The sequence below is a fragment of the Colletes gigas genome, unplaced genomic scaffold (genome assembly GCF_013123115.1).
Source record: "Colletes gigas isolate AHSC1104 unplaced genomic scaffold, ASM1312311v1 Colletes_gigas_Sc00032, whole genome shotgun sequence".
NCBI lineage: Eukaryota > Metazoa > Arthropoda > Insecta > Hymenoptera > Colletidae > Colletes > Colletes gigas.
The window spans coordinates 40,641-67,549 of NW_025106661.1; the positions used below are offsets into that span (position 1 = coordinate 40,641).

General features: G+C 34.8%; 2 protein-coding genes and 1 long non-coding RNA gene across 3 annotated transcripts in view; 2 read left to right on the forward strand and 1 right to left on the reverse strand.

Moving 5' to 3' along the window:
* Positions 1 to 1,964: 1,964 nt before the first annotated feature.
* LOC122402062 (fatty acyl-CoA reductase wat-like) lies at positions 1,965 to 7,614 on the forward strand. The gene is made up of 9 exons (XM_043404575.1): positions 1,965 to 2,015; positions 3,099 to 3,281; positions 4,088 to 4,181; positions 4,256 to 4,501; positions 4,615 to 4,760; positions 4,859 to 5,158; positions 5,404 to 5,682; positions 7,155 to 7,412; positions 7,493 to 7,614. Exons 2-9 carry the CDS (start codon positions 3,112 to 3,114, stop codon positions 7,599 to 7,601), a joined length of 1,602 nt encoding a protein of 533 aa, XP_043260510.1. The 5' UTR covers positions 1,965 to 2,015; positions 3,099 to 3,111; the 3' UTR covers positions 7,602 to 7,614.
* Positions 6,114 to 7,652, reverse strand: LOC122402063. Its single transcript, XR_006259493.1, has 3 exons — positions 7,516 to 7,652; positions 7,287 to 7,405; positions 6,114 to 6,809 (listed from the first exon to the last, which is right to left on the reverse strand). It is a non-coding gene; the product is annotated as an uncharacterized LOC122402063 (long non-coding RNA).
* A 1,551-nt stretch (positions 7,653 to 9,203) lies between these two features.
* LOC122402051 (Krueppel-like factor 6) overlaps positions 9,204 to 26,909 on the forward strand; it is a 957,196-nt gene continuing 939,490 nt past the window's right edge. Inside the window, exon 1 of the mRNA XM_043404559.1 lies at positions 9,204 to 11,304. The gene's annotated coding sequence lies outside the window, so the exon portion shown is untranslated. The remainder of the gene's footprint in view (positions 11,305 to 26,909) is intronic.

Genomic DNA, 26,909 nt, shown 5'->3' on the forward strand with positions numbered 1-26,909 from the left:
GGTTGATGGTTTCTTATGTACAATAACATGGTGTTAAAAAATTTAAAAAAATACAATTTGTTTATAACAAAAAAAAATTTATTAACTTAATTTTTCATTTTATTGAAATTTTCATAATGACAAAAAATGACGAGCATTTTATTCCAAATCCATTGGTATGCGATTTTTTAAAATTGCCTCTTACAGTTTTGCAGATTTTGATGATTTACATCTTGCGCGCGCATTCATTATGGTAGTAGCCGTTCTAACTTTGATTTTAATGAAGCACTGTAGGCTTGCACTAAATTATACAGTAATAAGTAGCGAGTAATAATAACAGTAACAAGTTTCTTAACAGCAACGAAAGGATTAATTATTTTTATTGCCCACCTATGACATCGTGGGACGTGTATAATCGCGTGTGGGCGATTTTTGTTCACAACATTGTGTATTGGAACTGGCATTCACCCTTTCTCTGTGAAAATTTCGTCGGGCGAGTTTTGATATGCCCTTCTGGAATTTCATAACACAGGTTGAATCTTATTCAACGTAAGGTGTTCGCATTCCCATAAGTGGACAAAAATCTATTTTAAAAGCATGTGCGGCCCTTTTCCGTATGAAAAATTAGGAAACAAGAATTAATAATTCTTTAACAATTTTCCCTAAAACACTTTTCCAAAAAACCTGAAAAAATTATGCAATAATAGTCATAATGTTACGCTATAGCTGTAAAAATATGAGCATGGTCACATAAGTAATTAAGGCAATATAAAGCTTTTATTAATCATTTTTTATTTTTTTTGGCTATGTTCCACCCCTTCGAAAAAAACTGAAAAAATTAGAGACTAGTAATTCGTTTGAGAGCTGTATACTGTATAAAAACAAACGTGGTCACTTCATAACTTTGACAAAAAATCGTTGGTAAAAATATTTTCGAATTTTTTAAAAATCGAATTTGCATCCGAAAATTCTGAAAAAATTCTCGAATATGTACATCAGTGGATAGAATAACCATGATTTTTTTCATAATTTTTAATTGAGCAGAACGGGAGATACTAAGGTTAAACTAAAAAATGATTTTCACCCCGTAATTACCCCTGTAGTAGAGATACCGGGTTGAAACTCTGTGCAAAGGGTTTTTTTCGAACCATATATCGAGTGGTATGAACCTCGTTCAATTTGGTTTGGGGGTACTTTTACCATGCTTATTCGGCTAGACCCTTTTACAAAAATACGCAATTATTTTTCTGAATACGTGCCGTGCAGAAGAAGAAAAAGTTACACAAAGTGACGCAGACAATGACAACGAAAGTGAGCATCACAGGGACAACGAAACTGAGAACAATGATAATAAAAACGAATACAACATACAATCACCGAAAGAACAAATAAAATATAAGTTGCTGTGATTAAAATACCATCTAATGAGAGCTAATTGTTTAAAAACAGAATTAGCCCAGCTTACTTCTTCATAGGAAAACTTAAAGATATTAAGGTAAGGATGAAATTGCAGTGTTTCTTATTCCTTATTTTTCATTCAATCTTATGACCTAATAAACATGAACCGATTTATATCATGTTTAGTCTCATTTTAATCAGAAAAATCTCCTCCACATAATACTAAAAATTTTGTTAACAAAAAGTACAAAATAAAAAACTTTTCTTCTGTACAGTAGTGTGGTCACACTGACAGGGGCATTTAAAGGAAGGTGACGAAGGTAATAAAGATATTTAAAAAAAGTCGCTACGTCTCCGGTTACACTTCGCCTCCCTGGTTCAAGGGGGATCCCTCTAGTGGTGGGGATAAAAAAGTACCATTTACGGAACTACTCTTGAGCACATTTATCAAGTTTTCACGTACTATTATACTCATTGTTACACTAATTTTCATATGGAGGTGGTAACATTTATATGTGCATGAGGAAATGAATATCGTCTTGAAGGTATTGAAACGGGATCAGAACAGTTCGCAGTTGAAACTTGACCGTTGTTCAATTCACATCAGAAGAATTGCAATCGCTGTTAGTTCGGAACCGGTAGGAAATACTAAATCAATATTGTCATTTTCTTTACCGATATTTGATAGCATGTTGTCTTTTTTAAATATTTTTTAGACTTCAATACGTTCAGTTTTCATATGTGTACGCATATTTCATATTTAAACTAAAAAGAAATAGAAATATTTATTTTATTAACAAAAATTCAAGTATTTATGATATAATAAACAGAATGCAGTTAAAATAATAGCTGATTATGTTTCTGAAAAAATTCATGAACCGTAATATTCCTTAATATAATAGTTTATGCTTTATATATTTTGTTTTTAATTTGTTTTTAGTTGTCTTTATATTTTTTGTATTGAAAAAAAGTAGCCTTCTTTCACAAATTCATAATTTTGTAATCGTTAGCTCTGAGTGATTTAAGGGTTTAAAAAATCCAATTTTTTTTTGCATTTTCTTTTAGTATGTAGTCTCGAAAATATATCTACCAAATATTAAATTGAAATTTGAAAAACTAACGAAGTTATAGCCTGCTGAAATGTACCGCGAGCAGATATAACAACTGGACGTGCAACTTTAAAGCTGTTTTTCTCGAAACTAGATTTTTCGGCACTGCATATGTGATGACAAAAAAACTATTCAAGATATCAACATGAAATTTATACGGTATCTTTAGAACTGGTTTCCCTATACCATGAACTAGGATAATTGCGATATATGCAATACTTTTTCTTTTACTAACAAAAAAGCAACCGAATATATAAAAATATTCAGTATTTTTTCGTAAAGTAGCTGCCATTATGACATTTTTTGTTTTTTTGAAAAGATCCTAGTTCATGCTATAACCACACTCATCTACATTAAGAATATCGTTGGTTTTTGGATTTCGGACAACTTGTTCGCAAGGTATCACATACGCAGTCAGGCGCCACAAAGAAACATGTATTTTTCGTGCCTACAAGGTAGAATGGCCCCTGAAGATAGATTTTTTATAAATGTTCTGATTGAATGTTTTTCACTAAGCGTGTGAAGGAAAGCGCGTATTTAAATGATTATGTGACCATCAGATTTATATTAAGTAATTATTATACTGTACTACGTATATTACGTATACAACAGGTATATCATCGAGATGGCATCTAAAGGAAGTGATGCGTATTTATATGATATGTTGGATATGTCCGAATCGTCAAACTTAGAGAAACAACAAAGTGAAATTGCCAAATTCTTTGCTTACACCAACATTTTGGTAACAGGAGGGACAGGTTTCCTGGGTAAATTACTTATCGAAAAAATATTAAGGTAATCTTCCGATAACATATACATGATTTTTGTATTATTTAGTCATTTTTTTTTTATCAAATTGTATATGAACAGTTCTACTGATTTTGATATATTCAATGTTTATTACGATTTTCCAAACCATTTAATATCGTACACGAATATATAAGAATTAATATCTTAAAGAAAATGAAAATTTTTTTCCGTGTTTATATTTTTGTAGTAATTAATCATAACGAGTCTAAATAAAATAGCATATTGTAATGAAATAAGATAGAGAACTGAAAAACGCTTGAAAAATGGCGTAACATTTTCTTAAAATTTATAATCAATTTTTTAGTTCATTTTTCCATTTCCGTACTTTGTATCATTACATAATTTTAATTTATTGATGCCTAAGTATCATTGTTTTATCGAATGTTTTTTAATGTGTCATATGAATCAGTGATTTGCAACGTAGATCAGTTTTCCGTTCTATGAACAGGTCAAAAGGTACATTCGTTATGCAGGCTAAAACTATTATACTTGCAATTTAATTGAATTAATACTCTAACCACATATTCTGGGGGGAAATAAAACTCAAAATATACTTTTTTTTATTGTGAGAAAACTTTTATCTATTATTCTACATCAAAATCGTAAATTTAAGAATAGTTCAAGCATTAATGAAATCGATGCATTAATTATGAAATGACAAAACAATTAATTTTAAGAATAACATGTGAATAATTAATGAAATTTTTATAGTATTCTTAGTATTGAGACTTTCCATCCTTATTTTCATCGTTCTTCATTATCATTTTATTTCATTTTATGCATATTTACAGATCCTGTCCAGATGTTGCGACAATATACATGATAGTAAGGCCGAAAAAGGGGAAAAATTCACAAGAACGATTTAAAGAAAATTTTAATGGAATTGTATGTAATATAGATGTAATGATATATGTATATACATAGTTGAACAGTAATGATTGATATGTAATTATAATCAGGAATTTAGTAGATTGAGACGTGAACAGCCAAACTTTCTCAATAAAGTGATAATGTTAGAAGGTGATGCGGCACAACAAGATTTTGGTTTATCACCGGAAAGTAAAAAGATTCTGATGAATACAAATATTATTTTTCATGCTGCCGCAACTGTTCGATTTGATGAAATATTTCGCGTAGCGATGAATACCAACGTGAAAAGTACAAAATATATGTTATTGTTTGCAAAAGAATTACCAAACTTAAAGGTACGTTTCACACGTTTAAATATTAAATAAAAAATATAAATAACTATCAACAGTTGAAATAATATTATTTAGAATTTGAATTACATAAACTGTATTTATAAATCATTTTGCAGGCGTTTGTACACGTGTCAACTGCATTCTCACATTGTATGCTTAAATCTATCGATGAAATACATTACAAAGTTCCCATCGATGGCGATAAGATATTAACATTGTTGGATGTTCTGGATGATGATAAACTGGAGAAAATTACTCCAGTGTAAGTATTAATTCAAAATGGTATAAAAATTAATTCTGCTAATAAGAAAGTTACATTGGAGATAACAATGATTAATTATAAATTTTCCATTATTGTAGTATAATTGATAAATGGCCCAATACATATGTATTTTCTAAAGCACTTGGAGAAAGTATTGTGTTAAAGTACAGCGATAATCTTCCAGTATGTATTGTTCGACCTTCTATCATGACATCAACAAGCGAAGAGCCACTTTTAGGATGGACAAATAATGTATATGGAGCAACGGGTGTAGCTGCGGTATCTACTGTAGGTTTGATGCATACACTATATTGTGTACCAGAAAATATAGCAGATATTATACCAGCAGATTGTGTAATCTCTAATGTCATCTGTTCTGCTTGGGATATTGCCAATAGGTAAATCTTTAATTTCATTATCACTTTAAAACTGGGACTGAAAATCTAATTTGTTTAATTACTTTCGGTTATCTATAATAAAAGCATGAACTAATATTGTTCTGCTGTAAATAGAAAAGAATAAAAAAATGATGATACTACTTTATTATGAATATAAACTATAGATGAGGACAAATTAACAGTGGTAGAAGTTAAAGTAAATATATCTGAAGCATAATTTTAATGGTAATTCTTTTACTCTGTAGAAAATCTTCGATAAAATCAAATGAGTCCAATATGTCTGACGAGGAAAGAATACCTATTTATAATTCTGTATCATCATGTCAAAATCCAATTTCTTGGATAGAATTTGTGAAATTTCATGAAGAAGATTTATTTGATGTACCTACTGTAAAAGCTATTTGGTATTATATGATGATAACAACACGATATTTGGTTGTGTATCAACTGTACAGTTTTTTCTTACACATAGTTCCAGCAGCTATTGTTGACATGTTGGCATACCTCGTGGGTCGAAAACCTCAGTATGTATTTAATATATGAAGTATAATGCATATACAGGGTATGTCCCATGTAACAGTTTTTACAATTTTTCAAGTACTTGCGATAATCTAACAAAAAAATATTTTAGACAAAAGCTGATCTGTTTTCGATTGGCTATATATTGCAATAAAAAAAAGTTCGAAATTTTCTTTTTTTTATTATTGTTGATGCCATTTTCATTTTTTTAAATTGCACTTTATATTTTTGACTTAATAGTATTGTCGCCCGTGTCAAGACGAAATCAACGACCTAGTACATCATCACCTTCGGATGACCTTGGCGGCAAAGAAATGAAAATTTCAGCAAAAAATAACAATCTGCTTGAAGGAGTGATAGTTACTTGTGTTTATTACTGACTCGAAATTACATTAAATTCAGGAATCTTGAATAAATTAACACAAACGATTTCGTGAGAAAGTCATATCAAATGTTCGAATTAAAGTCCATTTTCTTGTAGGCACAATTACGCTCTATATAGTAAGTTTCCATTGGTTGCTCTTACGATGCTGTCGTAGTGAAGTTCTTCGCATGGTGTACAGATTTGCTGCTTTAAATGTTCCTTATATTCTATTGGAACAGCATAAACAATCGGCTAGAAATGAACCTATAAAAAAAAAATCAACTGGTATCAAATTAGGTGATCATGGTGGCCAAGCAATAGGGCCATAAGTGCCCAACCAATAATGTTCTTCAAACTTTAAGTTTAGGTAATTACGAACGATTTGAGCATTATGAAGTAGGCAACTGTCTTGCTGGAAATAAATACGCTGCTAAATATCGTCTGGAAGCCCCTGCATCAATGTTTGAATTATGGACAGTTCAAAAGAGCAACCAATGCAAACTTACTATATAGAGTGGAATAATGACTACAAGAACATGGACTTCAATTCGAACATTTGATGTGACTTTCTCACGAAATCATTTGTGTTAATTTAGTCAAGGTTCCTGAATTGAATGTAATTTCGAGTCTTAATAATAAACACAAGTTACTATCACTCTTTCAAGCAGATTGTCATTGTTTGCTGAAGTTTTAATTTCTTTGCCTCAAGGTCATCCAAAGGTCATGGTGTACTAGATCGTTGATTTCGTCTTGATACGGGCTACAATACTGTTAAGTAAAAATATAAAGTGTCATTTAAGAAAATGAAGATGGCCATGACAATAATAAAAAAAAAATTTCGAACTTTATTTTATTGCAATATATAGCCAATCGAAAAGAGATCAGCTTTTGTCTAAAATATTTTTTTGTCAGATTATCGCAAGTACTTGAAAAATTGTAAAAACTGTTATGTGGGACACCCTGAATAACAAATTATAATCAATGAAATGTATTAATTATAGTACTAATCATTAATAATGATCCTGTATAACAAATTACAATTAATGAAATTTATCAATTGTAGTACAAATTAATAATAATGATTAATATATTCTTCTGTAATATACTTTTTAGATTGTTGGATATGTATAAAAAAATACACAAATTTAGCAACGTGATACATTATTTCGCAATGCGTGAATGGCATTTTAAGAATGAAAATGTTGTGAAGCTTTGGGAAAAATTGAATTCTGTTGACCAACAAACCTTCAGACTTAATGTAGCATGTTTCACCTGGCGTGACTACTCCTATTATCATACAAGAGGTATTCGTTTGTACCTGCTAAATGATCCATTTGAAACTCTAGATGAAGCAATGAAGAAGGCTAGAAAGTACGTTTCTTTTTAAAATATTATTAATAATGACCTTAATAACATTCAGTGTTATAGAATGTAATTTTTTTGTATTTTAGGTTATTTATAGCACATTACTCACTAATAATATTAGTCTCCTTATTACTTCTATGGACATTTGTACATTTCATAACTTTTGCCTGGTCGTTTTGTCCTTTGGCATATTAACGATTAGTGTAAAGAGCATTTTAATCTTGTGTTCTAAATAATAAATTATTTACATTTAATTTTATTTTTCTAATTATGCGTACACATGTTATTTGAAATAGCTGTGCACTGTTGATTATGTGAATCTGTTTGCTACAATGCTAATAGATGTCGCCACTAATCTGTATGTTCGTTACTTGAATATAGCGCAGGTATGTATGTATGCATTAACTATTTTATGTATAGTTTTTGTTACATCGTATTTCCTAAATTGTAAATTAAAAAAAACATGTAAACATTGCATATTTTTATTTAAAAAATATAGAACTATTTTAAGTACTATTTCGTTAGTATGTTTGTCATTAAACATTAATTATAATTCGAAATTAATAAGTTGAGAAAATATAAAGGGAGTAAATTAATTATGAAACAAAGGTATATCTACATATATACAATGTTCAATGTATCCTTTTTTTATTATTCAAAAATATCCAAAGTATACGTTATTTAATAAAAGGAAGTTATTTGTCATTCTTACATAAGGGAAGCCATATTTTCCAGTGATATTTAAGTTTAATTTTGTAATTATTTCAGACAATTATAGACCCGTATAATTATCAATGCGACAAACCGAGTGTTTACCGTAATTGAAGACTATATTAACACGTTCGTATACTGAATATCGCATCATTACAAAACATGACGCGTGATAAAATTGAGATTTCTGCAAAAATCATCTTGCTCACATATTATATGCAATTCATCAAGAATCTCATGCCTGATACTTTGATCTAGTTGATTACGTTTAAAATTCAATCCTGGGAATAATGCAAAATATGTAAATCCGTAACGATGATTAATTTGTTTCGAAATCGTTTGAATTAGGCGATGCAATACAGAGGAAGTACAGATTGTAGAAAGAAACTAGATAAAATTTGAAATTCGTTAATAATCATAGAAAATAGTTTCTTAAATGAAAAAATTACCAATTGTGAAAATGAGATTTGGTACGTGGGTGTTTCGCCTCGATTCATAATCGCGTTGGGCCAACAATCGTTTATAGGCGTAACTGTCAAGCAAATAATGTAAAACTGATTGATTTATTACATATCGAAGTTTCAAGATAGATGAAATACATTTTACTTTGATTAAATGTCTAATGATATATTTTGAGTAGTCGAGCCAGAGTAGCCGTAAGAATTCTAATGTTGCAAGTTTGTTTCATGCTATCGTAAATACAGAAATAATATGAATTTTTTAAAATAAATAACGAAGTAAGCATTGGCGTTAAAACAGATACGTAAACGATCGTGTACCAAGAGTCGCAATCTCTACAATCGATCTCTCATCAAGCTACAACATTCTCGTCCATTATCAGTGGTACTATTATTCAAGGATTAGAAAACCTCGATACGCCAAGGTCGAGTAAAAACAGCAAACAGTAATGACACAGAGGGACCGAAGGGAGAGATTGGTAAAAGAAGCGGGTAAGTCGTGCGGCAGTCAGCACCATCGCGTACCGAGCGTCAGAGCGTAGCGCGATACGGGGATGGAGGCCGCGAGCAGGCGAACGACGAGTCGAGCGAGCCGAGTCGAGGATCGAGAACCAACCGGCGACTCAGGAAGGCAGTGCACGCCCGACTGCCGACACGAGCGGATGGCGTACGTAGCCGCTCGCGCCACGCTTACCTCGTGATTTTCCTTCCTGTCAGACACGGTCACCGCCGGTCGTACTTGTGACGAGTCACGCAGTATTTCAACTACCTTGCGACGGCACGCGGTCGTAATCATCAGGTCCATCGTGACGTCGCGTGTCGCGCAATCGAGTAGGAGAGAGAGAGAGGGGAAACGAGCGAGACAGAGGAAGAAATTAAAGAAAACAGGGAGAAGCCGAAAAGTTGTTTTCGATTCGATCTCTGCTTCTCTCCGTCGGGTTTCCTTCGTCGTCGTGTTTTGTCATCGATGGACACTGTGCACGATACGCGTACCTACTAACCACGTGTGTGCGCATGCACGCGTGCACGCATCCGTCACCCGAAACCCGACGCGCGCATACACATACATATACATTATCGGACCCGCGCGCGGTGACATACGGGCGCCTTCGAAAAGTCGTGTGCGCGCGTGCAACCCTCCCGGAGCCCGCTGATGTTGGTTACCATAGTAGCGCGCGTGGCGATCAGCTGATCGTTGGGACTCGAGCGTGTTCGACCGTCGGCAGTCGGCCAGCAGCGGCTCCGTCCACTCGTCGTTCCGTGCGTCGTCTCCGCATGCGTTTTCGTGATTAACGAGAATTTTCCTTCTTTCGCGTAACTCGTTCACTTACCGCGTCCGCGACTCGATGGCAAGGAAACGAACGATCACGTGAACGTCAAAGATCACCAGTGACGTCGTCGGAAAAATCTCGAAAAATTAAAGAAAGTTTCTAAATCGTATTCACCGTTACCGATCGTCGTATTCTGCACTACCGATGCTGGAAGGGTACATCGACATCTTCGCTGCTGTTGTAACTTGTCGTGCAGAAGTTCGGACGAAGGGATTAAGCATGATTTGGAATACATTATCCGGATGATCCGTGACATGTCGATAACAAATCGAGAAAAAAGCGTGTTGCACTTTCGTCGATGAACGTACCAGTAAGTTTGAGACTCGTAATCGCTCTTGGCTGTTAAGATCTTATTGTGATTTACGTCACACGTATTAAATTTAATCGTCCGGAAACGAAACTCAAGAGAGGAATCTGTCCAGCGACTGTGAATTCGAGAATTCCTTACCATATATTCTTCAACCGATCGTTGCAAAACATCACGTTCGACGTAGAGAAGCATTTCTGTTACTATCGATTGTTCGTCGCTTCTTCGTGATCGAACGTTTCTAACCTAAGTTCGGACGCGAGTTTATTGAATACAAAATAAGCGTACTTGGTAGTAGTCACAGTTTCAAAATACGTCAGAAACACATGCACACACTGTTTTTTGGAACAACAACCGTATTTACGTTATGTTCGCGATAGCATCGTCAGGTGGTTTCACAAACGTGACTGATCCTTGGCGACCATCGACAACACGCTACAAAACGTACGAAATGAAATTACGAGAAAACGATCACTCACTGAAATAAATATCTCTGCGGGAACTACCGAGAACGGACACTCGTCTTTCGACACACAGGTTAATTTTAAAACGGCAAGAAATTGGACTATTCAAACCAAGCCGGTACCGTATCCTATTCGTAAAGACGAAATGCAAATGTGACAGTTCGACTGATCGGAAGGTGTCGTTGCAGTGAGTCTTAAAAGATATCAATATATCGATATCGTTTCGTGTCACAGAGTGATCGCAATGGGCGATGGTCGTAGAATTTTTGTGACTGTGAAGAAAAGTATGAACTCGTGAAGAATATGAATGTCTACTGTGTCTGCATGAACACGCTTTGACAATCATTTGTGCCTGCGACGGACGACTCGACCGCATTAATCGATTAATAAACTCGTCGTGAACGCGTAAAGTGACTGTCTTTATCGAACTTTCGTCTGAAGTGATTTTTTTTCTGTGCGGTGCCTGCGACTATAGCTCATACATCCCAACTGCAATGATGTCAGTTCGGGGTATTTTCTCGTGCACGCGGAAACACTGTGATAGCCGATGCCAGCAACGCCATTACTCGGATTAAGTCAAGTGTGAGGAGAACGTGGTTCCTGGAATCATCTCAATAGAAAGCTTTGGTGAGTAAAAAATACATGTGTCTACTAGAACGTAAACAGAAGGAAGGAACGTTAGAGTTCGTCTTGTGTGCTCGCCTGCGTAAGATCGTTCGCGTTGTGGGTTTAAAAATCGAACTGCATTATTTTCCCGCCAGTTTTATCTTTCGATTAACTTATTCGTTATGCGTGTACGAAAGTGGGGAATCGTAATTTATTGTGAAATTTCTTAAGAATATAACATTTCAATAAACGTACTCGTAGAGACGTGTAAAACGATGATAATTTTTACGTTTGGAAGTATTAGTAACTCCGCCGAGCAGAATATAGACTCCGGTCAGTTGTCGAGTCGACGAACCTCTATCGATCTTTGCCTCCTGTCTGTGTCTGTCCTCCCCCGCTCTGTGTCACACAGGAATGCAAGCTGCGTTGTATTTCTGGAGTAGTTATTTCTTAAGCTCTTCAAGTCACAATCTTTGTCATAGAATGTCAGAACAAAGCGGTTAATTAACACCATTGCCTGATTGCGTATCATAAATATAAATGTACTGTGCTGCGTATGCGCACGAATGGTAATATTTTACTCTAGGATTGTTGGAACGTATATGAAATTTAAACTGAATATAAACATACTTATCGAACAATTTTGTATTGCTTTAGAATACGTGATTTATCTAGATATACAGGGTGTTTGGTCGCTCATGGGAAAAATTTTAATGGGAAATTCTAGAGGCTAAAATAAGATGAAAATTAAGAATACCAATTTGTTGATTGAGGCTTCGTTAAAAAGTTATTAACGTTTAAAGTTCCACTCGTAAAACGGCAATTTACGAACAGCTGCTTATAGTGATTCTCACTCACAAAACTGTATGACTGTCGATACGTCAGTAAGTAGAGTTTCTCATGTTGAGTGAGAACCATTATCTCGTTCTACAGGCGGAACTTTAAACGTTAATAACTTTTTTACGAAGTCTCGATCAACAAATTAGTATTCTTGATTTTCGTCTTATTTTCACCTACAGAATCTTCCATTCAAATTTTTCCCAGAGGTAGTTGAACACCCTGTATATTTGTTAGGTTAACAACCATACTTTGGCAACTAACATCCGAATTCAATAGGTTGTGAAACAACATAAGCAAAACGTTATGCGAGCAAAGGTAATGGTTGAAAATTTCATTAGTATTAAATATTACTCTTTTATTATCGTTTCCTTGTTATGAAAAACGCATCTAAGTTTTAGGTACTGTTTGTGTAAGTCTGTACCGGGGTTCCATTTCCTCATAACTCTGTAGATTTTACGAATTTTTTTATGAAATATAAACTGTATATTTTTGAATGTATATATTTGTAAAAAATGGAAAAAGAAATTAGTTTTTTTTTTGACTTAACAAAGTAGAAACCGTTTATAAGGAAATTCATAGAATTTGGATATTTGTATGAACTTGATGGAAATTGCTTGTAGGATCTAAAACCGATTAAAATATATTGGTATTTTAAACGTTCTGTTTTCATATTCGTTTCCATTTCAATAGTAAATTGGAAATATTATAATATGAGTTTATGAATAGAGAAAAAGGACAAGGAGGAAGAAGAAAATACTTCGTGTAAAGTAAAGGATTAAAAAAGAAATTGGAGTTTACTGACTAAAAAATAAAAATTATTTACGATGTTCAAATTGAAAAATTATTTCCTTCATGCTTCAAGTGTATAATATTAACAATTTCTTAACAAGTACATACAATGGAATAGGAAATATCAAGTACTTTTACTTGAAATTTCTATTTGTCTATAAAAAAAACGTATGTATCACTATATTGAGTGGCAGATATACATCAAATTATACAGTTGCAGACAAAATTTAGTGGACAGGTAGAAAAAATAGGTACGAATTAAATTTAACCAAAATAGTGCAACTATTATACACTCAAGTTTGATATATTATATGTATATCTCTATGATGCATAATATGGTTAGCGAATAATTTAAATTAATATTTGCATTTGTGTTGAAATAAAGTATACTTAACGAAAACGTTGGTCGAGGGACAAAAATAAATGGACATTTGTTCAAAATGTTATTAAAAATCGAAAAATGTAAACAAGCGCAAAGTTGATGTGTAAGCTTTGCATAAAACAGATTATTTGTAAGGAAACAGCAGAATGACAGTAAGAAAAGAATTTTCAAATCAAATTCGTAATTTGATTATAGCGAACTGTCGAAATAGATTAAGTTACTGTATAGTAGCAAAAAATCTAATATGCACTGTGGCATGCAAAAGTGTTAGGCAACGTTATTTTCGTAATTAACTTTTTGCGGCACAGGATTTGAGATAATAAAATAGACCCATGTTGCATAGAAATTTTATTGCGTTTTAAATTAAACAAAATTGGTATATTTTTATTAATAAAGGTATCGCATATTACTTCTATGATTTTTCACATAAAACCAGGAAAAAAAGATTGTCGCAATAAACCTTGCGCTTGCAACAATTGATGAGCCTGTATTGGCGTGTTGAATGTAGCTAACACAAGTGAATACACTTGTAACATTTGTTGAAGATATTACCAACTGCTTTACGTAAATAAAACGAAATATAAACCTATGCGCATGTAGCTATTGCAATATTTCGAGGTGGGACTAAAAATGTCCCACCATGCATTACGGTGCATCAAAAAGGTGGGACACTTTTAATCCCAGCGTGCCCCAAAGAGTTAATGCATAAATAATTCTTCATAGAGCATTACGAATACATATCCAAGAATAGAAAGTTAAAGAAAATTGTAATGACAGGTATTAGTAACAATAGAATATCTATGTGTGTAAAACTATAGGGTCAGGCATGATTAGGTATCGTTTCTTATCGACCTACCGATAATATTTTATTTCATACGTACAGTATTGTATCTACTTTGAAGTAAGATGGCCCGTTATACAAATATGTAATCGCGTAAGACAGTAATCAGGTTGTCTAAAAGTTTGTCACTATTTTGTTATCCACAGAAAAAATAGAAATTAATAATACAGTAGAAAAATTTAATCTTGAATTTAGTGTGAATGATTTACCAAAATATAAAATTATTTTTATGGAACTTTTTACTTGTATCAACAACTACTTGTAATTTGTGCAATATTAATAGATGTACAAGGTGTTCGACCATCCCTGGGAAAAATTTTAATGGGAGATTCTAGAGGCCAAAATAAGATGAAAACCAAGAATATCAATTTGTTCATGGAGGCTTCGTTAAAAAGTTATTAAGAAATTTAATTAAATTTCAAATCATTCACAGAAAAATTATTTTCGGTTGCGGGGGTCAATCACAATCATTTTTTGTGAATATACATATTCTCGAAATCATAACCATTTTCGAGAAAAACATACCTTACCGAAAACATAATTTCAGACTAGAAATGTCACTCCAAAATTTTATGCGTATCTTTAAAACGTCATAACTTCTGAACGGATTGGAGGATTTTAATGTTTCAACCGGCAAATAATGCGTATTTTGGTGAAGATTAGGTAGAAATTCTAAAAATATTCGAAAAGTTGTTCCTTGATCCTGCAAAATGAGAAAAACCCCATAAATATGGTGCAATTTTCAAACAGCCATAACTCCTACAATAATGAATAGATTTCAATGAAACTTTTTTCTGCAGTAGAGCTCATGGGCACCTACAAAAAAGTATTATACAAAATTTCCTTACAACGTAAAACAAATGTATTAAAAATGAAAAACAAATTCTTAAGAAAAAACGACAAGGCGGTAGGTGCTTAAATTGTCAAACGACCATAACTTCTACAATAGTAAATGGATTTCATTGAAATTTAGTTTGGAAGTAGAGCTCATTGATACCTACAAAAAAGTATAAGACAGTTTCTCTGTAAAGCGTCAAACAAAATTACTAAAAATCAAAAACGAATTTCTAAAAAAATCAAGAGGGGTGCCTGAATTTTTTCGGCGAAAAAAAAATTTCAAATCGTTGTGGAAAAATTATTTTCGGTTGCGGGGGTCAATTATAATCATTTTTGGCGAATAGACATACTCCCGAAATCCTGCGTATTTTCGAGGAAAAAAATTCAGTTCGAGCGGAACTTTAAACGTTAATAATTTTTTAACGAAGCCTCATTCAACAAATTAGTATCCTTGATTTTCTTGTTATTTTGGCCTCTAGAATCTCGCATTAAAATTTTTCCTAGAGGTGGCCGAACGCTCCTGTATACGCCTTTCGCAGTCAAAGGGTTATATGAATTTTAATTGTAAAGGCGCGTTCACGTCTATTCGTATTTGTCATCAAGGGTTTACATCCGTAAAAAAAGTATGATTATTATTATTTTGATAGGGTCCGTTGATCCCTACTGTACCAATTACGCAATAGTAGTTCGATCAAGGGTGAAATGCACGGTAAACGGTCGCGGATAAGGGGAAAAGTCCGTAAAGCGTAAACATGGTGGCTGGAGTGTCGTTGTGACTGAATATTAATGTTGTCGCGGAGATGGTCCGAGATAGGTATGCGCGTATGGGTTTACAGGGACTGATGGTACAGTATACGCTGCATACGTGCGAGAAACGGGCAGGCGCATCTTAATTTGCGGTCGCACGTTCCTAATTTGGTTTACCGACGGCCGTGCACCCAACGAATAACGTTCTGCCGCAGTTGCGCGGCATTAGAGGGAACACAGGGATACGGAGTAAGAGACAAAGAGACAGAGAGGATGGTTATTAGTCGCTCGCGGTTATTTCATTTGCGACTCATGGTCCGTGGTACGGGTTCGTGTAATTGTCAGGTTTACGAGGGGCCCGCCACCACGGCTTGCGACAAAGCTCCGTCGAAGCGTATCCAGAAAGTTATGGTCTATGAAAAGTACTGTAATTCGCGCTCGACGGGAGAGCCGTGTGTAGATAGAAGAATACGTTTTTTTTTTTTAAACAACGCGACTGCATCGCGTAATTTACGTACCTGTTCGTCTCGCTCGTGAAACGGAGACAGTATCGGGAATGTTGGTTCGTTTACGATGAGTAGTAAGAGAACAGAAAAATATACGAGGCTCGTTCGATAAAGAGACAAACGACTGCTGTTGAAATATCGTTCGTGCATGGGTTTACTCTAACTCGTGTCTCCAAGAGCCTCGTCGAACTTCTCGATTTGAGATGAGTGATTTGAGTCGATAATTAAATTGGAAGTGCTATGAAGGCTACAGTAAGAAAAATTCAAAGACAAGTAACAGAAACAAGAAAGCAATAATAAGTATAAATTAGGTGCAATGAATACCAAAATAAGATATGTAGAGAACATTTGATACCAAAAGATTATTTATAACACATTGCAAAGAATACATATTGATTTTTATATTTTTCTTTGTACATTGTTTATGTTTTATTAAAACTTTTTTTATTTCGTTCAAATACTGTATTATTTGCGCTATTAACTTTGCAATTAATTTTTTGCGATAGTACGAGTTCATTTGTGTATTCTAATGTAAAAATTGTATTATTTCTATATTAATATTCAAATTTTCCTACATTGAGGAGGACGGTATGGATAGTTGCAAGCGTTTTCGATCCATTGAAACTGTGTATATAATATGTATTAAAGTATATTTAAAAAATTCAAAGTTCATTATCAATAGGAAAACACTGATAACTGGTGCTTGTCATATTTTTCTTCGTTTGTAAAATTTAAACTTATTACCGTACTTATTGCATTTATGATTGGCAGCGACAGGAGCGCAAGCAAATTAGAATTTCTTGTTGGCATTGAAGGGTACGACAGAAAAATGTGTAATGTAGATCGCGTGTAAAGTTGCTCGGTGTGCTTTATATATCGTGGTTTCGGAAGCGAAACTTACACTTACCCTCTAAGTTTACAGACATCTCGACAGCACTCGAACCGCATGCGTTCCGTGTACTTATATTTACCTACACGTTGAGAGAGGTGAAGTAGCTTACGGAATCCAAATGAATAAACAGGTGTTCACCTATGGAATACCTGTTCACCGTAAATGGATATTTTTAATCATCACCGGGATTGGTGCGCAACGCCTAATGTATAAATGTTATCTGAATCATCATTCTCTTCTATCAGTTCTTACGCGTTGCACGATTTTTATTTAACCGCTGTAAAAGATCAAGATTACGAGAATGCGTTTCAAACGTTGAAAAAGAGATAAAAATGATAGTTATTTTCAAAATCTAGACTCAGGAAGCAACCGTTAATGATGCGAATGATAGATACTAAAATGAGTGGAGAGAAACTCTTTTGCAATAATTCAAAATGTCGGATGGAATTTGAATTTGTTATGAATGAATGAATGATCGAGTCACTCGAATCGTCGGAGTGTTTAGTTTATCGATCTTATCGAATACTTGGAACGTATTACTGGATAACTCGATCGATAGAGCGATCGTTCAGCAATCTGATCGATTCATTCTTTCTCCCCCATTCTATAAAATATTATATTCAGCTTTGTTGAAGATCACATCGTGGAAAACGGTAGAATAAACGCAGGAAAGATTTTCCAAAAGGATTTCGACGCACGTACTGCTCTTCGTAGCGTGACGTTCGATTGGTTAGGCTTCCACTTTACGCGGCGGTAGACAAATATATCTGTCACTCCGCTGTCTTGCGTAATGTTTGAACGCGGTGCACTTTAGACAAACCTTTTTTTCCTTTCTCGATGAAATCACGGCCGTGACTTCCCGACATTGATTTCGAGGCAAAAGAATCGCGCGAACCAGAGTACACACCTAACCGTTCCATCGACTAGACTCCTATCTTGTTGGCTGTCAGATTGTTGACACAGCCAGTGACACGTTTAATAGGATTATTTATGCTCCTAAAGGCGCTTAAATGGTCCCACGTCCGTATCAGCTTCATCTACCTGACGGCGCGTAGCATAATTATGTCGACACGGTTTGTATATCGGGCTCGGCGAGCCAAGTGACAACGCCTAGACGTTCCTGATTTTGTCTTCGCTCGACTTCCGACGTACTACGAGACGTTTTAATCGCCTACGAACGCGCGATCGCGGCAACACCTGCTCTATAACTTGTCCCGATGATTATTGACATGATTATCTCGCACCACTGGGCACGGAAGAACGAATGGAAATTAATTGAAAGAAACCTTAGACACGTTGCTCCTCACCTTCAAACGGTATCGCCACTTTTCCGTACGCTAACGGTAATGGTGTTGCAAAATACGTATCTAGTGATCCAATTCATTTTATTCCCTTTTTTATAATCTCATCGTTTAAAGTTTTTCTGTGTCTTTTTTATTGTTGGTTGTACGCCGTGTTTGTTTCATCAATGCACAGGTGATCAGTTTGTTAACTTTCATAGTTTGAGAACGTCTTTGGAAAACTGTTTATGGTGGCCAATTAGCAAATTTGATCGATAGTGCTCTTTAAAACGAAAACAAAATTTCTGCCCATGAGATTTGTAGACAGAAAATGTGTGTTATATTTACTATAATTATTTGCTTGATTATTAATTGTACGTAGAGTTGATATCACATTGATGATTCTATGTGAAAAATCAAGTCGAAAATATAAAATAGAATTTTTTTGTGAAACGCATTAGAGATCTCGAATGGTTTCACCTATACAATTATCATTGTCACCATGTTGGGTTCTACGAATAAATACGAATAACGTTTCCATACGTCGTCAAATTTTGAGAATACTAACAGTAATTACTTCGTTGAAATGCATATTTATGCGGTGGACGAACAAAAATTACCAACGACCTTTTTCATCTACCGGTTTCGTTAATAACGTTAATGAACTTCATGCTTATGTGCATATTTTCTTAGACACTATTAATGTTACGCAGTATGTATTTACATCTTAATACGTTGCGTGAATTAGTTTGGTACGAAACAAACCTAATCGTTTCGTAGTGATAGTTAATTAAATTACGCGTGTGTGAATATCCCCGAGCGTACACGCGTTTAAATAATACGCTTGTACATTCGTGTTCTTAATTGTTGATATCTAATCCATCTTGTACTGTGATACTTGATCCATGTACGATCTTGTATGTTCCGTGAGAGTGTTTATGTGTGTTTGTGTACACGTGTAGGTACTGGAGGTAATTTGCGGTTTTGAGACGAGGTTGGATTCAGCCGGATAATGACCTGCTGGTACTCGTAACGTTAATTGCACTCGTTTCAGCCTTTTGCACAAAGCTTCATTGTGTTCGGGCTTTAGTTTGAATACCTACAGACGCCAACGCAAGCGCGAAACAACCGCGTGCGTACGATCATTTTCACGATCATTTTAATGGCGCGTAAAAAATTTACGCACCCATTAATCTGCGATCACCTTGGTACCGAATAACTGGTCGCGTTTTAGGGCTACTTAACATCGGGAACATTGTAGCAGAATTATAGGAATGAATAATTGGATCGAAGTATGCTCGAAACCCCGTTTAGCAAATTTGAATAAACGTCGAATGCATTTCTAATATTCGCTGCAAAATGGAAAAGCTTGCAGTAGAAAAACTTGGTTTGCATAGAATCATTTATTTTGAAATGTGAGAGTTAAAAACAAAATTTAGCTTTAAAATTTGAAATTCTACAAAATAATACAACCACAGGTATCAGTATATTTTAGTCTTTTGAATTATGGCACTTCATGAACTCTGAATCATTAATTTCATATTTTAGTCTTTTTATACCACGGATAGTTATCTTACTAATTCCATATTTTACTGTTAATTTATTTGCGACACCATTTTTTATTTCACATTTCGTCTCTAATAATTATGCATATCTTGATATAAGAAAAGGTATTACATACGGAATCTGAATTAGAAATACTAAATAATGATCCAAAAATGTCGTGTATGATAAAAGATGAGCGAATGAAAACATTGTGCGTGTTTATATTTTGTTTCCGTTAACACGTTGATTGCTATGGTGGTCACCGGTGACCGGCACTTAAACGTCTTGCAATATTGTTTGCAGTGGAAGAACCTTAATACTTGTAAAATTGTAAATGACGCTACTTTAATTTGAAATATTGTAAAATAACAAATTCACGAAAAAATAACGAATTATCGAATATTTCTATGTTTCAATTTGAACAAACGTTGAGGACACTTTTGGACATGGACAACTGGTGTGGAAGTTAATAAAAATAATTCTGTTAACCCCTTGCCGTGCAATTACGAATGTGACTCGTTATAATATCTTTGTGTTAAGTTTTACAATGTTGAGACCACACTCGTTATAAAGTCCAATATATTAAAATAAATCTGTATCGTACGTACGAACAAATTTCAATAAAATCAAATAGTATACAGTTGAAAAATGACTCGTAATTAAATCTGTATTAATAACCGCTGCAACCCTTCGAGGCAGTCGAACATTTCCGCAACCCTAAGGTTACGAGGGTTCATCGAGGTTTTTTCATCCGTAGTTGCAACAAGTATCAGGGTGTTCAATCGTGCATAACTTAACGCCGCGGTTAGCAACAGTTCTCACCAGTTTCCCCAGCGCATTGAAAAAACGTTAATTTCCCGAATGCGCGGAGCAGCGAAGCAGCGTGCGTTAATTAACCATTTAATTGGCTTTGATGCGTTGCCGCCTCCGGACGAGTTTCGTCTTTGATCGAAAAAGTAGAACCGCGTGCTGGTCACGTTCGCGTGGAAAATTGGAGGATTCCTGCGACGGTTAAAAAAGTTTGTGCGTTTCAATGATGACGTAACGTGCGTGCCGATGCAATATCGCGACGCGTCTCGCCACGCGGAAACGAAGATGCGTTATGTCAGCGGGTGAAAAATGGAGAACCGCTGCCGGCGATATAACACGATATAAGCATGGATCACAGGCGACAACCGCTCATTAGCATACAATACGGGCTAATGGGATCGCACGCTGACGACTACCGTTCAATACCACGTCCCCACGTAACTTCAGTCACCCTTTCGAGGGGAAAGGGCGGTGTCGATGATATTAAAATTGCCATACAGCTTGGATTAATTTTTCTCTTCGTAGTTTGTGCGCGGTTCCACGGTCAAACCTCTTGTTTTACGAGATATTCCCGTCGATTGCGAAATATTTTACTGTTACGCTAATTGTGTTACACGTTTCCACGAACGATAATTATTATTACTGTTATCGAACGTTTTTATTACGCATTTGCGAAGCAAATATATATGTATATATGTGCATGTATAAAATATACTTGAAACGCTTAAGCACGTAAAAGACGAAGGTAGAAATATTGTATTAAAACCTAACCACGCTTTAACATTTAATCTGAAAGTGGATCGATAATGAATTCTTTTTCTTTGCCTTTTAATTACTTTGTACAATAATGAATCTCCACATGCGCAATTTAGTTGGTATTTAGAGCAACGATGCAGTAGAGAAAAAGCTTAATGATATCATTCGACGTTTCGTCAGAAAAGTATAAATGATTCCACAAATCAACAAAGTTTATTCTAGAAACGAATAATTAAAGGCTTACTTTTTCTCGATGTTGTTCCGCTTAAATATCTACATTAAGGCCAAACGTTAAAGGATGTTAAACTTTTCGTTTCTGTTGAGTTCTTCGTTGCTCTAAAAACCAAGTAAAATATATGGAGATCTCTAATCTAGATGTATTTATAATATAAGCATCCTTTTCTATGTAGTTTGAAACTGTTTGAACTACATGCAAAACAGATTTTTAAACCCTTTTCGTTATGGCAGATGGTAGTAAATATTGAGAATCTTTGAATTCTTAAATTTGTTATAAGAGTTTCCAAAAAGGCTGGGACCAAAATTACACTGTGTGTTATTGAAGTCAAATAGATAAAAAAGTTCGTATAAATCTATGTTCGCAAATGCCTCATTGAAAAGAAATAAGCTTTTAAAGATATCTATGATTTATTGTGCTAGTTATAAGAAATGTTCGATCACGAATGTATTCAAAATGCATTTCTGTTTTTTCTAATATAGATGGAAAATTTAAGAGAATACGACAATCACTAATTCGACGAATGAAAGCTTGCATTCTTACGGAGAGAGGAATTTTCAAACATTTTTTATAACTTTCACAATAAATCATAAATATTTTTAAAAGCTTATGTCTTTTCAATAAAGCATTTTCGGGCATAAGTTTATACAGGGTGTTCGGCCACCTTTGGAAACAATTGTAATGGGAGATTCTAGAGACCAAAATAAGACGAAAATCAAGATTTTCAATTTCTCGACTAGGCTTCGTTAGTAAGTTAATAAGTTATTAAAAAATGATTTTTGGCTATGGGGATCAATTACAATTATTTTTAGTGAATAGACATATCCCCGAAATTCTGCGCATTTAAAAAAAAAGAATTCAGTACGGGCGGAACTTTAAATGTTAATAACTTTTGAATGAAGCCTCCATCGACAAATTGGTATTCTTGATTTTCGTCCTATTTTGATCTCTAGAATCTCCCATTACAATTTTTTCCCGGGGTGGCCGAGCACCCTGTTGTACTTTTTTCATCTATTTGACTTCAATAACACGTAGTGTAAGTTTGATCCCAATCTTTTTGGGCATCTTGTATATGTCCAAAGCATTCATTAATATAAGGAATTATTTGGGTCGATATTCTTCACTTCGAGGAAGAGCGAAATAAAGGAAAGAAATGAACCGTTTATTGTCAAATTCCATGTATTTTGTATTTTTTTTTATTTTTACTTTTAAAATCTTTTATCTGTGTTACAAAAAGACTCAATGTGTACAGGTGGTGAAGTCCTCCATATATTATAAGTATACTGCGGGTCTTTATACAAAATCATATTTTTATTAATAGAATTAATGAAATGGGAGTTTTGTTGAGGGTTGTCTCAATCCCTAAATATAATAATTCGTGTTTCACATTAAGTATTTCTTATATTTCTGCATATTGAATGCATTTTGTAGTTTTTTGAGAATTAAAATTCCCCATAAATGCATAAAGATCCGCAGTGTAATTAAAAGCAACAATTAGGTAGATAAATAATTCAAAAGCAGATATAATATGCTATTTCAACGTGAAAAAATTTGTGTAATACTAGCGAGATGGTCACTAGTCAGCAGTTTCATGCTTATTTCATGTTATTTAACGAACCATCGCATCGGTAGTGCGTATTTCAAACGAAATAAAGATTGTCGTTACTCGACAAAAAGGCCGGGTGATTAATTCTAATGACTAACGTGCATATCAGTTCCATTTGTTGTTTCTTACCACGCTACGACCAGCTTCTTTTGTCCCATTAATAAAATTCCTTATCTGCCCGTTGTTATCTTACATTCACGCGGCTAGGAAGCAACACAAATGTAACTGAAAATTACTGTGACTAACGTGTAATAACATATCGAATTACGTTTATCGTTGTACAACCCGCGGTTCAGCCAGAACACGTATGGCTCGTCGAAAAGATAAAACTAACACGAATCGGACTGGGTGTGCATTGTACGCTGACTGCTATTTACACGTCATCGCATTATACTTCTAACTACGACCCTCGTTACAGCTCCGGTGCAGCGAATGCGTGCGAATAGTCAGTTTTAGTGCGGAGGCAATAAAAGACGCGAGGCGTCGTTGTTATTGCTTTCCTCTGCTGGTAGTCCCAGGCGCTAGTTTCGCTGGTTGTTGTTTCATTATCGTTTTGTCGGACTTTCAGCCGCGGATTATTGAGATAATGTGATAAGTAGGGGATTTCGGACCGAATGGACGGCGATACGTAGCGCGAAGTGCATCTAGGAACTGAAAAATGCATATAAAACGTTTTTATCGTCGTTCGCGCAAAAGACTAATGGAGCTAAATTCGCCAACAAGTAACGAATGTTTGATCGGTGTCGAGTATCTCTAGCACAGCGATAAAATTTGGAGAATTCCAAAAGGCAAACGATAAACATCTTTATTAGTCAAGAATATACAAGAATATTCTGTTAATTTATGCAATACGTGCCGAAGAAGTTGTTCTTAACGTTGATATAAAGATTCTCTGAATTCGAGAGATGTGTACACTTGTTCGGAAGTATCGCATTTACTGACAAAGGACTTTGTGAGGTATTAAGTAATACAGCTCATCGAAGGCTAGAATGTCAGGTATAAAGTTCCATTAAAATAGTAGTTGTAATGTTTAAACGACCTAGACGTTGCTATCTATAAAGAAATCACATTACCTTGATTTTAATCCGAAACATTCTTAGATATTTTATGTAAACTACTACACTTTTATACGTCTTAACATATCTTGCATCCTCTCGTTGTTGGATACGACGCCAACAAAAACTTATTAAATCATTGTTTACAAATTTGTCAGACTGACAATGAACAGATTCAAACACGTACTCGGTTCTCTGTATAAAATTTTTCTATTACTCGAAGCTTCGGTCGAAGTTTGCAAGAACGCTTTACGATACGTAGTCGGCAGATCGCGTACTAGCCTCGGCACAGTAAAAACGGCAATAGGTCGGCGGTAAAATAAAACGAACGGTTACAAACTGTAGCCACTGGTAGTTGAAGAGAGTATAGAAGCAAGTAGCTGTCGATAATGAGAAACTCGATAAAAACACCTGGACCGTTTCGTCTCAATTGATGTACGTCCCGTCATAATTGATACTCTTAACGTCGTAGTGGCAGCTCCAGAGGTTGTGGTTAAAGTGTTTTGGATTACGTTTAATGAGACGTTGCTTTTGACTTAACAAAAGGCGATTACGGATTCGTTTATCTCAAGAAAACTGACCATTTGCCGCGGGTTCCTTTCACTCGATCAGGAAAAATTAACGTGTTTCTCGGTACGTGAAGCGAAGAATTTTTCAAATAGAATACCTGCTTTCTAATACTGCTCGAAACTAATCGCGCGTATAGCTCTGTATTTATTCGCCTCGTTCTGTGTTTCGTTCAACGCGTTGCCCCCCTCCCTCCCTCCGTCAATCGTCTAACGAACATTTTGGTAAAGGGTGATTGTGAACAAGTAATTTGTCTCTCACGATACACATATACGTATGTTTTACGTAGACTGAATAGCGAAGTTCTCCCAACTATGTACGCCGTAATCCGGGACCTAAATCAGCTCGTTAATTTTCATTCTTTCACGTGGGACGATAAAATCTGATACGAGGGCGAGGTATGAGACACACGTACGTGATCTACATTAACGCGTGACAGAATGAGAATTTCTTTTGCGGTACGCGCTGATATATGTATATATAGATATATATCAGAAACGTGCGTATATCTATATGCACGCCACGGTATTCTAACCCTGATGCATTCCTATTAACGCGTTATTATACACCGCGTATTAGAAACCGTGTTTGCGACCCGTCAATGTGTTCATACGCGTGTACAAAACATTCTAGAACGACTTTAACATTCTAGAAAGATGAAACAAACGCGCTTCGCGAAAAAATTTCGTACATTTTCAACGGACATGAATTATACAAAGACGAGCCCATTTTATTTAGTCGTTCGTATAATATTGTCGTCACGTTTATAGTCTAATCACATTTTAAAACAAAGGGAACCAGTTTATTTTCCTACGTTGTAAATATTTTCAATGTTTAATAAATCTATAATACACTTTACGTTTCAACAGATTCTTTTCTATGAAATTAAAACCAAGAATAAAATTGACAAAGGGGAAAATAGTTTAACATATATTTATCTAATCAAAATGAGTAACAAATAAATGAAACGAACTTTGTAACCATGCATAGAACGTTACAAGTGAGCCACAATTAGTTTTAATTCATTGTTTCTCAAAATTGTTGCAAAATACTGGTGTTATTTTCAATTATTTATCTTGTAAAGCTTTTTTGAGTAAATCCTTATTTTCTTTCGCACTCACTCTGAGATTGATTTTTAATAATATGTTTATAGAAGCATTTCTCTATTTTATGGTCGGTAAATACTAGATTTTTGGCACCAAAGACGTACAGGTTAACACACAAGCTTGCTCTATTTCTCATTTATCCGTTAAGGTGGATCTTGCGTTCTTCATATACCATGATTGTCGGTAGTTCTAGTGTTAATGAAATTGAATTGTAAGTATGTATCAAGTTTATTTTCGTTCGTGTCTCATGTTGCAATGTAGTAATTGATAGTCGTCTGTCTTTGTCAAACAAACTTGATATTGCACGAAAAATATATTTGATATGTAATTAAATATTATTGCATGTTCTTCGGTGTTACGGTAAATGTCAAGATTCAGGCTTCGTTTAATTTTAATTTGCAATACAAGTTAGAGAAGGACGTCTAATTTGAAAATTACGTCGTAGCGGTAGTAATTCTAGAAGTGTCGCCAAGTACGCCAATGCGCAAAACGCGATTCACTTTCGAAACAAATCGATAAGATCTCAGTCGGACAGATTTCAAATTAATGTCAATGCAGACCGCGCGCACGCCACGAACGGAGTTTATTAATGCAAGCGACGTAAGGTAGTTCTAACGTTATGGCGGTTTCATGCAAAGCAGACGTTTCACCGACACAATGTTAACGTAACTCGAGAAGAAATTGAGAGAAGCGTGGCAGATGACAGCGTCGTTCGCGCGAAAACCGTGTAATTATTTACAGGTTGAAATTGATCGGAACACGACGGGGTCGCAATTTCAGTACAGTCAAAATGGTTCTCGACGAGCTTTCTTTTTTGTACGTCGATGAAAAC

Bases quoted from the DNA above. Each gene is read 5' to 3' on its own strand.
- LOC122402062 (XM_043404575.1), top strand. From the start codon at position 3,112: ATGGCATCTAAAGGAAGTGATGCGTATTTATATGATATGTTGGATATG. The intron at 5,159-5,403 runs GTAAATCTTTAA...TTTACTCTGTAG, and splicing joins GCTTGGGATATTGCCAATAG to AAAATCTTCGATAAAATCAA. The intron at 5,683-7,154 runs GTATGTATTTAA...TATACTTTTTAG, and splicing joins CTCGTGGGTCGAAAACCTCA to ATTGTTGGATATGTATAAAA.